This window comes from Cnephaeus nilssonii, assembly GCF_951640355.1.
Source record: "Cnephaeus nilssonii genome assembly, chromosome: 12".
NCBI classification, from domain to species: domain Eukaryota; kingdom Metazoa; phylum Chordata; class Mammalia; order Chiroptera; family Vespertilionidae; genus Cnephaeus; species Cnephaeus nilssonii.
In genome coordinates, this window is record NC_137083.1 from 71,941,894 (window position 1) to 71,955,948 (window position 14,055).

Here is a 14,055-nt window from a genome sequence, read left to right on the forward strand (position 1 = left end):
AAGGAAGGAGATGGAACATTACACTTTGATACAAGAACACAGGATATAAAAATAGTTGGAGATGCGAGTTTCAACTGAGAGTATCCTTTAGGCTTATGTTAGGACTTCTTAAAACACCACGACGAGTTTGTGTTTCCTAATTCCTACACAGCTGTACTGCTTTGGAACGCAAAAAATAAAAATAAAATAATAATAATAAATAAAGACCGCTAAATTAAGAGTGGACACTGAAAACGGAAACCATCGTGTACATGTCAGTTTCTTCCGCGCCTGGGCCACACCAAGGTCCTTTCAGGAAACAACTCAAAACCAGCAGTCCCCCCAGACAACGCTGGGGAGCGAGCGGGCCGCCGGAGGCAACGGCGAGTGAGAACTCGTTCGATAATCAGTGTTCTTGTTTCAAATGCCCGAGAACTTGAGTCGCTCATCTGGTTCCAATGCTGTCACAGCATTGAAGGTACAGTAAAAGGAGTTGCACAACCTCCCCTCTTCGGAAAAATTCCTGGCAGGACGACGGGGCGCCAGCAAATCAGCCCCCGGGGGGGGCGGCTGCTGCCTACCTGGGCAGGAAGCAACGACTGGGTGGGATCCTATTTCTTGGGAGCAATTCCCGCTGAACACGGGAGGCACAAAGCCTACAGCTAAAGACGAAAAAAGACCAAAAAAAAAAAGAAGAAGAAGAAGAAGACGGGGGAGGGGGGGAGAGAGAGCGCCGAGCACCGGGAAAGGAAGCCTCCGCTTCTGGAAGGCGGGATTGGAACAGCCCAGGGAAGATGTGCTTCCTAAACGATTTCCCCCTCACCCTCCCCCGGCCACCGTCGGGCCAGGCCGTCGGCCGGGCACTGCCCTTGGGCCGCCCGCAGGCCGGCACCCACACCCAAGGCAGGCCCCCCGCACCCCCGCCGCCCACGACGCGGCCCCCGCCGGGGGGGAGGGTCCCCGCGCCGCCGCCGCCGCCGCCGCCGCCGCCGCCGCCGCCGCCGCCGCCGCGCGCTCCCGCCCCCGTTTTCGGAGCACACGCCCTATAAGGAGCGGGGCGAGCAGGCCGGCAGAGACCTGCCCCCGAGGCCGCGGGTGACTGACAGGGGCAGGCACTTGGGAGGAGAGAAGGGGAGGGAGGGCAGCGAGGGCACGGCCATGCCTCCCCCGGCGGCCGGACTCCGGGCGGACAGGCCGGGCTCGGCTGGCTCCGGGTCCGACGGGCTCCGCCGCCCGCACAGCTCTTACCTTCTCCTCATCCGACAACTGCTCCTCCAGATCCGCCATTTTCCTCCTGGCTACTAACCGAGGCGGCAGAGGAGGCGGCGGCGGCGGCGGCGGCGGCGGCGGCGGCGGCGGCGGCGGCGGCGGCGACGGCCACCTGACTTCCCCTCTCTGTGCGGTCCTCCGCGCCGCGCGCCCCCGCCAAGGGAGGGGCCCGCCGCCTAGGCCGCTGCGCACGCGCCCCGGAAGCCCCGCCCCCCTCCCCGAGGCCCGTCGGCCGAGCGCCGCTGTGCGCGTGCGCGGAGGCCTCGCGGGGCCCGGGCCGGAGCCCGGGAGGAGTTGCGAACGCGCGCCTGCAGCGGGCTGGTGGGCATCCTGAGGATGGGGTGCTTTCCCACCGTGGACCGAATGGACACAGTCCGCGACAAGTACATTCTGAGCCCTTGGTTATGTTCTCATTGAGTCCTGAACTCTGCCAGTCGGAAAAAGTGAAAGAATAGAACAATTTTTAAACATTGTTTTTTTTAAACACTAGGAAAATATTCAGCTCTCATTACAATGCACGCACGCCCCAGTCCGTAGAAGATTGCTCTAGATATATTCATTTACTCATTGAAGAAATAATTATCTTTAGTTTCTTTTTCCCCCATCACCATTCATCCTGCCTATCATTAAAGAAATATTTATTGGGCCTTTTTTGTGTGCCAGGTAATGTGTTCGTCTCTGGGGATATACAACGTTAAGCAAAAACCAGAGAAACCTGTTTCCAAACATACATTGAACAGTTGGGAAAGGCACTGAACTATTGCAGGGGAATACAAAGTTATGTTAGACATGGATCCTATTCTTCTAAATAGGGTTGCCAGATTAAATACAAGAGCCTTGTAAAATTTGAATTTCACACAATGAATATATATTCTAAGCATAATTATATCCCATGAAGCATTTGAGATATATTTACACTAAAAAATAACCCATTGTTTTCCAATTGTATTGGGCATCTAACTATTTTTATTTGCTAAATCTGGCAACCCTATTTCTGAAGCTTCAAGTTTAGCAAGAGAGCTATGATGCAGTCAAAATTGTATATACTTGTATGACTTGGCTAGGATTCTTGCTGATTGAGTAGGTCTAGAATGGGGCTGGAGAATCTGCATTTATAGCAAACTACCAGGTGATGCCAATGCTATTATTGGTCTGAACACCACATATTGAGTAGCAAGTTGTACACTAAAAATAATGTAATGTTATATGTCAATGAAGATGCATAGATATATATTTTAAAAGACTTTGTTTAGTAGAAAATTGACTTTTTCTACTAAACTTTTGAGCAGTGATATGCCATCATCAGAAATATGTCTACAGTCCTAGCCTGTTTGGCTCAGTGGATAGAGCATTGGCCCATGGACTGAAGAGCCCTGGGTTCCATCCTGGTCAGAGCATGTACCTTGGTTGCAGGCTCTGGTCAGGGCGTGGGCAGGAGGTAACCAATTGATGTGTCTCTTTCACATCGTAGTTTCTCTCTCTGCATCTCTCCCCATCCCTTCCACTCTCTCTAAAAATCAATGGAAAAATATCCTCGGGTGAGGATTAACAAAAAAAGAAAAAAGAAATAAAAAGAAATATGTCTACAAAATGAATCTGACAGCTGCACCTAAATGACACATGTGAGGGTTTAAATAACTTCCCATGCACCATTATTAAGTAATGTGCTACATGTTCATAGAGTGTGAATCATTGTTGCTTGCAAATGGAAAGTGAACAGAAAACATGCTATTGAAGAGCTCATAGTCCATTAGAGGAGAGAGCAGGAAGGGAAAACTTGCTGGTACATGCAGGAAAAAGCAGGGGTCCTATTTTTTTTTTCCACATTAAAAACAGCATCTATTTTATTTTCAAGAGACAATAAACACCAAGCTTCCAGTGTGACTAGGCCCTCGTGAAGTCTCGTCACACAGGACTGGGTGTTGGAAGGAAGCTGTTTCTGGGGAGGTGTCAGAAGCCTCGAAGGTAGATAGTTTTGAATCTGACATCCTTAAAACCAAGAAATAGTATATTTTCCTTTCCAAATAAGGGAAAGAATTTGACCTTAGCCTTCAACCCATTGAGCAGCTATTGTGAAGAATCCATGCTGACTCTGCACAATTCTCACACACAGTTCACGTCAAGGGAGAGGAGGGCCTTAACTACAAAGCGGGGTGCTCGGCATTAGCTGAAGTATTCAAGAATGAAAAGTATAACCCCACAACTTACCTTAAAAGAGGGAGCAAGCTCCAGGCAGAAGTCCTCAAGAACAATGGCTAAGTTTCACTGCTGTTTACCCCTTGGTCCTTCATCTTCTAAGCACTTAGTATATTTTCTTTCCTAGATACTAGACATTTACTTTGATCGCAAATGCAACCCTTGTGTGGATAAAAAAATGGATTATCTTTTAGCAGACATTCTCCCCCCCCCCCCCCCATGTTCCTTTTAATAGAAAAAAAAAAAAAATGACAGACGTCTCTTCAGTAGCCTCCTTAGCCAAGGTTGCCCCACCTAGGGTCTTTAAAACAGACTGCAACTTGATGAGATCCTTTCTTGAACTACAGCTTATTCTCTTGAAGAACGCCTGCTGATGTTGTTGACAGTCTCCAAAAGGTGAGGATGATGAAGGCAGATGGGAGGGTTCTTCAGCAAACTGAGGGCTTCTTGCTGCCAGGATGGCTCCTGTTAGGCTCTGCTCCTGTTAAGGCTTCACTCCACCCTTTTACAGTTTACAAGTCATTGTTTCATTGTTCTCATTGCAACCTCATGAAGGACTGATCTGCGTTATTATACACATTTTACAGGAGACAAAACTAAGACTAAATATTTGTCCAAGGTTGCTTAGCGCCAAAATGACTGAATTGGAAATGGAACCCAGGCATCTAACTCTATATCCTATGTTCTTTCCACTTTGAGATCTTTGTTTCTCTCTAAATTCTAGGCCCTCTCCACCAACTAAAACCGTCATTTCTATTCACCATAACATGCTGCATCAACAGTACTTCCTTTCTTCTTTTTTTCTTCTGCTTTTTGGTTTTTGTTTCCTCAGCAGCACATACCAATAATCTGTATACAGTGGGTTCTCAGTAAATGTTGTTGCTTGACTAACAAGCTGCACTCTTCCTCTAGAAACCTCACCCAAATCTAGTAATGTTTTGCAATAATTTGAGTCAGAATTTGCTTGTAACCTTGTTGATACTTTACATGTGGTTTCCCATAGTGATACAACAAGCAATTATATACAATTCTGATAATCCTTTCAAAATTTCCCCAATACCATTCTCTTGATATTGTTAGATAGGACCAAGGTCTCATGGTCTGGGCAATTCTAAATGTTGTTCCTAAATGTTATTCTTCCTAAATGTAAAAATGTAGCATGGTATTTTGCAGATGCAGCTGGAAACAGGATGAGCCTGACAGGAACCTGACAGGATAAATTTAGCCAACTGCAAAGAAGAAATCAACAAAATAATGTATATAAGCAATGGTTAAGCCTCCCTTCAGGAGGAGCTTTGGATATGAATCTCCTGTCTCCTTTACTTACAGCAACTTAAATAAAATTACCTTGCAACAACCACATCTAGTTCGTGAATAGAGCACCCCAAGTAGTGAACATGTTGAGTTTGGTAACTCTATAGTTACATAGAATAATAGAATTCATGTAACTTAGGAATTCTGGGAAGATTATAAGGTGTCACACAAAATAGGTAGAAATATATAATGATCATTATATGAATGGAAGTAGAAATTTGGGACTGATAGTCTTTTTTTAAAAAACTTTTATTGTTGAGACTATTACAGCTATCCTCCTTTTCCCCTCATTACCCTCTCCATCCAGTTCCTGCCCCTTCCCAGGCCTTCAACACCCTATTGTGTGTGTCCATAGGTAATGCATATCTACACTAATAAAAGAGAAATATGCAAATTGACTGTACCTTTGCGACGCCCACCAGCCAATCAGGAGTGACTATGCAAATTAACCCAACAAAGATGCCAGGTTAATTTGCATACACAGGCGCCCAGTGGCCGGAGGTGGGACACTTTGCATCCCCCAGCCACTCCGGGCCTCTGGGCAGCATGGGAAGGCTGAAAGGCGGCTCCGGGTGGAGTGAAGGCTGTGCCGGCAGCCAGGATAAGGAAGGCCCATTCTGCACGAATCTTCGTGCATCGGGTGTCTAGTATGCATATAAGTTATTTGGTTAATCTCTTCCCAGTCCTCCTTCCCCCTTCCCTCTGATATTCATCAGTCTGTTCCATGTTTCATGCATGCCTCTGGTTCTATTTTATCAGTTTATTTTGTTCATTTATTTTTATTTTTAGATTCAATTGTTTGAGGGTTTTTTTGGTGTTTTTAAAATATATCTTTATTGATTTCAGAGAGGAAGGGAGAGGGAGAGATAGAAACATCAATGATGAGAGAGAATCATTGATCAGCTGCCTCCTGCACATCCCCTACTGGGGATTGAGCCCACAACCTGGGCATGTGTCCTTGACCAGAATTGAACCCAGGACCCTTCAGTCTGCACACTGACACTCTACCTACTGCCAAACCAGCTAGGGCTAGATTCAATTGTTGATAGATATGCATTTATTGTCATTTTATTGTTCTTTTTTTGTTTAAAAAAAATCCTTTTATTGTTGAGAGTATTACAGGTGTCCCCTAATTTCCCCCCGTTGTTCCCCTCCACCTGGTTTCCACCCCATCCCAGGCCTTCACCACCCTGTTGTCTGTGTCCATAGGTAATGCATATATGCATATAAGATCTTTGGTTAATCTCTTTCTACCCCCATCTCCCCTTCCCTCTGAGATTCATCAGTCTGTTTTACTATGTTTCCATGCCTCTGGTTCTATTTTATTATCAGTTTATTTTGTTCATTAGAATCCTTGTTCATTTATTTTGATTTTTTAGAATGAATTGTTGATAGATATGTATTTATTGCCATTTTATTGTTCATATTTTTCTTCTTCTCCTCCTCCTCCTCCTCCTCCTCCTTCTTCCTCTTAAAGAATACCCTTCAACATTTCATTTAATAATAGTTTGGTGGTAATGAACTTCTTTAGCTTTTCCTTGTTTGTGAAGGCTTTTTTTTTTTTCTTTTTTAGTAGTTTAAACAACACACATTAACCATTTATTATTTTACTCTTTTTGTTGATCTGGAGTCTGAGCCTGGTTTAGCTGGCTCCTTTGCTCAGGGTCTCACAAGACTTACATCAACCCATCAACCTGTTGGCTGAAGGTACAATCATGTTATCTTGGAGTCCTCCTACACACTCACTAGTTGTTAGCAGAATTCAGTTCTTTGCAGCTGTGAGGACTGAGGCCCATTGGCTACCACATGAGCCTCTCCACACCACAGCGATTTGCTTCAAGGCAAACAGGAGAGAGTCTTGCTGCTTCTTATTTCTTACCTCTAGACCCTCTTTGAGAGGGCTCACCTGATTAGTTCAGTCCCACCTATATAATACCTCTTTTGATTAATTCAAAATCAACTGATTAAGGACCCTATTCACACCTGTGAAATCATTTTATTTATTTGTTTGTTTGTTTATTTATTTATTTATTTATTTTTAATCCTCACCCAAGGATATGTTTATTGATTTTAGAGAGAGAAAAGAGGCGGGTAGAGAGAAACATCAATGTGAGAGAGACATATCAATTGGTTGCTAGGGACTCACCCTGAAATGCAGGTACCTGCCCTTGATGTGGAATCAAACCTGCAACCCTACGACCTTTGGTGCTCAGGACAATGCTCTAACCACTGAGCACACCATCCAGGGCTGAAATCATGTTTTTTAATTGTTTAAAGTATTACATATGTCTCCTTTTCCCCAATTGACCCCGCCCCCCAGCCACTCCAACCCCGAGGGCAAGCCCCCACTGCCCCAGTGCCTGTGTCCAATGCTTAAGCTAATATGCATGCATACAAGTCCCTTGGTTGATCTCTAAACCCCCCTCTCCCCTGCCCCTTGTCTCTGGATCTATTTTTATTCATCAGTTTATGTTGATTATTATATCCCACATATGAATGAGATCATGTGATATTTATCTTTCTCCAACTGGCTTATTTCACTTAGCATAATGCTCTCCAGTTCCATCCATGCTGTTGAAAATGGTAAAAGTTCCTTTTTTTATAGCAGCGTAGTATTCCATTGTGTAGATGTACCACAGTTTTTTAATCCACTCATCTGCTGATGGGCACTTAGGCTGTTTCCAAATCTTAGGTATTGTAAATTGTGCTGCTATGAACATAGGGGTGCATATATCCTTTCTGATTGGTGCTAAGCTCTTTTTTAAATTAAAAATATTTTTGTTGATTTCAGAGAGGAAGTGAGAGTGAGAGAGAGATAGAAACATGAATGATGAGAGAGAATCATTGACTGGCTGCCTCCTGCACACCCCACACTGGGAATCGAACCCCCAACTCAGGCATGTGCCCTGACTGGGAATCGAACCATGACCTCCTGGTTCTTGGTCAATGCTCTGAGCCATGCTGGCTAGACAAAGTTCTTTATCTGACCTTCAATTTTAAACAATAGCCTTACTGGGTAGAATAATCTTGGTTGCAGGTCCTTGCTATTTATCACTTCGAATATTTCTTGCCACTCCCTTCTGGCCTGCAAAGTTTCTGTTGAGAAATCAGCAGACAGTCGTATGGGTGCTCCCTTGTTGGTAACTAACTGATTTTCTCTTGCTGCTTTTAAGACTCTCTCTTTGTCTTTAACCCTTGGCATTTTAATCATGATGTGTCTTGGTGTGGGCCTCTTTGGGTTCCTATTGCTTGGGACTATTTGCACTTCCTGGACTTGTAAGTCTATTTATTTCATCGGGTCGGGAAAGTTTTCTATCATTATTTCTTCAAATAGGTTTTCAATATCTTGCTCTATCTTTTTCAGCACCCCATAATTCGAATGTTGGTGCTCTTGAAGTTGTCTCAGAGGCTCCTCAAACTATTTTCATATTTTTGGACTTGTTTCTTTTTGCTCTTCTGTTTGGGTGTTTTTTTGCTTCCTCAATATTCCAAATCATTGATTTGATTCTTGGAATCCTCTACTGTTGAATCCCTGTAAATTATTCTTTATTTCAGTCAGTGTATGCTTAATTTCTGACTGGTCCTTTTTCATGTCTTTGAAATTCTCACTGAGATCCTTGACAGCCTCATTAAGTCCCTTAAAATTCTCATTGAGTCCCTTGAAGCTCTCTTGAGTCCTGTGAAGCTTTCATAAAGATCCTTGAGCAACATTATAGCCATTATTTTGAACTCTGTATCCAGTAGATTGCTTGTTTCCATTAAATTTATTTCTTTTTCTGGATATTTCTTCTGTTTTTTCATTTGTAACATGTTCCTTTGTGTCTGCATTTTGGCTGCTTCCCTGTGTTTGTTTCTATGTACTATTAGGTAGGTCTGCTATGTCTCCTGGACTTGCCAGAGTCGCCTTGTATAGTGGTCTCCTGAAGGACCCAGCGGCTCAGCCTCCCCAGTCACCTGAGCTCGGCACTCCAGGTGCACCCCTGTGTGAGCTATGTGCACCGTCCTGCTGTAGTTGAGCCTTGATTTATGTTTGTGTCATAGGCCAGTCAGCTGTGAGGATCAGCTGCAACTACAGCTGAGAGCTGCTGTGCAGAAGCTGACCCTATGGAGCAGGACTTGCTTCATTGGGACTCTGGTGCTCAACGAGTCCACCCCTTGAGTCTGTCCACCTCATGAGTTGAAGGGTTGTAATCTGGCATGGTCGAAGTTGACCACCAGGTGCACTGGTTCTGGGGCCTCCCAGGAGGTACAATGTCATCCTCTGCCTGTGCCCTACCCAGGGCCACCCAGCATGAGCTACAAAGCAATATGCAATGGCTGCTACTTGTGTTGAGCTTACAGGTGCCCAGGAGAGGCCAAGCTGTGAACCAGGGTGGGCTGCCACTAGTGCCAGGCCTGGCCACTTATTGAGAGTTATAGGGCATGCTGATTCCAGCTGCTGCTTATTTGGGAGATTTTAGCAAAGTCCAAAGCATGAGGCAAGAGAGGCTGGGTATATGGAAAAACAACTGGAAATGGCTTGGATGAGCCTGCAAGTAGGGTGGGGTGGGATCTCAGGGAATCACCAGAGTTGGGGGGGGGGGGTGCAAAAAGTGTGAGCCAGGCTGATGGAGATTCAATATGATGCAGCCTGTCAGCTCTGTGGCTGAGAGGGCTCAGCAAATGAACACTGACCTCTGCCAGCACTTCTGTCTGGAAGAAAGATGCTCCTCTAGCTCTTGCCCAGATAAGTTAGTTCCTCCTTGAATGTCCCAGGTTCCTGTCAAGCTGCTATCCTGGTGCTGAGCTCAGAGGAAGTGAGTCCGAGTAAGTCCATGCGTAAGCCCTTTAAGAGGAACTGCCTAGGACTCCTGCAGCCTCTGTGCCATTCAGCCACAATCTCCACTGGTTTTTACAGCCCAAAGTTATGGGGACTTTTCCCAGCACTGGGGCCTGGTGTGGGGGAGGGACTCTTTACTCCTCAGGGAAACTTCCACAGCCAAAATATCCCTCTTGATTTTAAACCACCACAAGTGGCCAGTTCCATGATTCCACCTTACATCTCTGCCCCTCCTACCAGTCTCAATGTGGTTCTTCTTTAATTCCCTGGTTGTAGGACTTCCTTTCAACTAGATTTCAGTTGGTTCAGAATGATGGTAGTTCTGCATTTTAGGTGTAAATTTTGATGTGGTTGTGGGAGGCAGAGAGTACTTCTCTACACTGCCATCTTGGCCAGAGGCTGCTGCTTATTTCTTCAATAAAATATATTATTTTATCAACAACAATTTACATGTAAATGGATGTACAAGGAAATTAAGAACCTTGGTACCCAAGTACATATTTCACTGTGTAAGGACAGGATAATATTGCCAATGATAACAAAGGCTTCTGGGAAATAATCTAGCGTCAGCATTTGTGTGAATTTACAAGTGCTCTGTCAGGGGAAGTCAGATAGCAAGGCAATGAGTGAGTTCTCGAAACACTGGGCCACCACAGTAGGTACCAAAATGTGGGCTAAGTTTGAGACACATGATGGGAATGAGTTAAAGACGGGAGGGGTGCTTCTTTGTGTGTTCTCACCCTAGGTTCTCAATGGCCAACCACCCATGCTCAGGATTAGGTTGAAGCACTGTACTTCTGTGAGATAGACATCCTCAGATGGTCCAAGAAGATGGTCCTTGCCCATAGGCATAGAGGAAAGATCAGGAATTTCATCCATACATGGTCCAAACAAGTGACATATAGACACAGATCTGAGCCAGTCTCACCTCCGTGCTCAGCCCTTTAGAGTATGAAGACAATGTAAATGTAGGAGGCAGTTTATATCTTCATGGTCCTCAACATACTTCTATCTCTCTCTCCCTCTCCCTTCTTCTCTGAAATAAATAAAAATATATTTAAAAATAAAATAAAATAATTGTTGATAGATGTGTATTTATTGCCTTTTTTGTTGTTGTTAATCCTCACCAGAGGATATTTTTTCCATCGATTTTTAGAGAGAGTGATGGTTGCCAGAGGTGGGAGTAAAAGGTGGGCAAAATGGATCAATGGGGTCAAAAGGTACAAACTTCTAGTTATAAAATAAGTAAGTCCTGGGGATGTAATGTACCGCATGATGACTGTAGTTAATAATATGTATTTGTATATTTGAAAGTTGTTAAGAGAGTAAATTTTAAAAATTCTCATCACAGAAAAAATAATTTTTTAACTATGTGTGGATGATGGATATGAACACTTATTGTGGTGACTATTTTGTAATATATACAAGAGGCCCCATGCATGATTGAAATTGTGCGAGGGGGAGCCACACCTCCCGCCGAGCGAGGAGGAACCCCGGGGCGGGGGTCGGGACCTGCGCCTGACTCACAGCATCCCCCGGCTCTCCTGCCTGTGTCTGCTCTGGGGCAGTCTGAGCCGCCGCACCGGCTTGGGCACGCCTCCCTGCCTCTGTCTCTGTCTCCGCTCCGGGCCTCACCTGAGTGTGCAACCTCCTCCTGTCTGGTCGTGACCCGTTACGGAGTCCCAGCCTAATTGGCATATTACCTCTTTATATATATAGATATTGAATCATTATGTTGTATACCTGAAACTAATATATTGTTATCTGCCAATTATATCTTAATTAAAAACATAAAACACAGTAGCAATTTTTGTATCTAAAAAAGAAAATAGATAAGCCAGAGTGGTTGGAAGAAGGTAAGTGCCACTCAATTGGTACTTCTCCAAGTCCCTGAGAATTTTGCTGCCTAAAGATCCCACTGGTTAACTAGTATCTGTGTCTCCAGTTCAAGCTTACAAGAAAGAGAATCTAATTGGCAGTACGTATCATCTCTGCTGGGTAAAGATTTTATTCCATATGACCTCTACTCTCAGGTGCCTTTCTCTGGCCAGATAGCTGATAAAATATTACTTCTGGGTGTGTCTGTGAAGTTTCTGTGGAAGAGATTAACATTTGAATCAGTAGGCTGAGTAAAGAAGATCTTCCTTGCCAATGTAGGGGAGCCTCATCCAATCCATCCTGTGGGCCTGAATAAAAGACAAGGTAGGGGAAGGGTGAATTGAGCCGATACATCGATCTTCTTCTGCCCTTGGACATTCATTGGTACTCCTGATTGTTGGGCATTCAGACTTGCCCCTTGTTCTTCTCAGGAGTTGGAACTGAATCACACCACTGGCTTTTCTGGTTCTCTAGCTTGCAGATGGCAAATAATGGTATTTCTCCACTTTTATAACCACATTAGCTTATTTCTGTTTCTCTCACTATATACATGTGTGTGTGTGTGTGTTTGTACAAATATACATACTACATTTATATCCTACCTAATAAAACAGTAATATGCAAATTGACTGCACCTTCGCTATGCCCAAGCCACGCCCACCAGCCAAAGCCACGCCCACTGGCCAATCAGGGCGAGTATGCAAATTACCCAACAAAGATGGCGGTTAGGGAGGGAGGAGTGAAGACTGAAGACAACTTAGAAGGAAGAGGGAGGAAAAGTGGAAAGCAAGGTGGCTGCCAGAGGGAAAGCCCGGGCGGGGCAGGGTGGGGCGGGCTGTGTGGCAGCGGCCCGAGGGTGCAGGCATGGCAGCGGCAACTGCGGCTGCAAATGGGCTACTAGTATATAAATAAATAAATAAGTTAAAAAAATATATATGCTACCTTCTATTGGTGCTGTTTCACTGGAGAATCCTGACTAATACAGTAAAACGTAAAATTTTCCTTTTACTGATAAGTGAAAACTGATTTTTATTTTGGATAATAATTATATAAGCCCTTTATTTTGTTTTGTTTTTAAGTCACAGCCATGGCCTATTCTTTAAAGTATAAATCTAGTAATTCTTTTATTTTCTGGTATTATTTTGTTAATTAATAGAATGATGAGCCTGCTGATTAAATGTAGTGCTCATGCGAGGTAAAGATAGCCCAAGAAATGTATACAATTGCAAGGCATATTTTAATCAAGTTTAATCTTCTATGGCCCCCTAGCCATCCTTTCGTAGAGCTACAATGAACTCTGGGGCTTCACCTTTGCTTCTCTTGAAGAGGTGGTAATGAGTGCAAAAGAAAGAAAAGTACTTGAAAACTTGCATAATTTAAGACAGGCAAACCCTGGAGTGTTCCAATCTTCTACCTAAGCAAAATCTATTTTTGCTTAAGCTAAATTTATTTTTGCTAATTTTAGTGAAAAAATAAGAAAGACTGTATTAAACGTTGTGAAACTCATACTGATGCCAGACTAAACTTTGTAAATCAAGGCAACGGCTCCACTGAGATGAAGCATGTTGCAACTTGGGTGTGCAATGGGGACTGATCTGGGGACTAGCTCAGAAGAAGTTACTGTAACTTAAAATTGTATGCAAATCAAGCAGGCAACTTCTGAGGTCTGAGATGGGAACGAAAGATTGTGTTTCTACCCTTATAAGTCACAGAGGTTACATTTCATAAAAATTATACTGCATTTTACTGTGCTTATTGTCACATATAAAATCCTATTGTGAGGTAACCAGAACGTTGAGAAAGCTGAGATTCTGTATAATTAGGACTTCTATAGACCTGGCTGGTGTGGCTCAGTTGGTTGAGTATTGTCCCATACACCAAAATGTTGCTGGTTTGATTCCTGGTCAGGACACATGCCTGGGTCTTGGGCTTAATCCCCAGTAAGGGGGTGGGAGGTGCAGGAGGCAATCAATTGATATTTCTATCTCTCTCTCCCTCTCCCTTCCTTTCTCTCTAAAATCAATAAAAAACATGATTCTGACACCAATTCCAATGTGTGGGTGATTTTCCCCACACCACCAAGCAATTCTTCAATCCTAGCTGAGTGTCCCACACTTCAACCCAGAGATAGCATCAGATTCCACAGGTAAAGGGCTTAGTCCCACAAGACTATCCTCCCTCCCCCACTTCAGATGCCAATCACAAATCCAGTTTGTTACCAGTCTTCTGACCAACTGGCTATAAATCACAGGTTCTGGCGACTCCCTCCTCAGGTTCGATGAATTGGCTAGAGCAATTCATGGAACTCAGGAAACCAGTTTATTCACTGGATTACTGGTTTAATGCAAAGCATAAAAGGATATGAATCAATAGCCAGAGGAAGAGATGCATAGGGTAAAGTCTCAAACAAAGAAATTTCTGTCCCCATGGAGTTTGAGGCCCAGCAGAGAGGCCCATGGTTGTGTTCTGGTTAACCAACCTGGAAGCTCTCCGAACCCTGTACTTTTGGATTTTTATGGAGGCTTCGATACTTAGTCATGATTGATTAAATCCGTGGCCATTGGTGACTACCCCAAGAAGTAACTACTGTAATAAGCTTA

At 44.1% G+C, this 14,055-nt stretch overlaps 1 protein-coding gene across 3 annotated transcripts in view; it reads right to left on the reverse strand.

Moving 5' to 3' along the window:
• Window positions 1-1,413, reverse strand: part of CAPZA2 (capping actin protein of muscle Z-line subunit alpha 2) — a 68,797-nt gene extending 67,384 nt beyond the window's left edge. Inside the window, exons 1-2 of one of the 3 annotated variants that reach the window (XM_079786010.1) lie at window positions 1,331-1,413; window positions 1,228-1,300 (exon numbers count right to left, since the gene is read on the reverse strand). In XM_079786010.1, coding sequence (XP_079642136.1) covers window positions 1,228-1,266 — 39 coding nt within the window. In that variant the 5' untranslated portion in view covers window positions 1,267-1,300; window positions 1,331-1,413. Of the gene's footprint in view, window positions 1-1,227 lie in introns of all 3 variants that reach the window. The other 2 variants (XM_079786011.1, XM_079786009.1) reach the window with 2 other exon arrangements.
• Window positions 1,414-14,055: the final 12,642 nt, after the last annotated feature.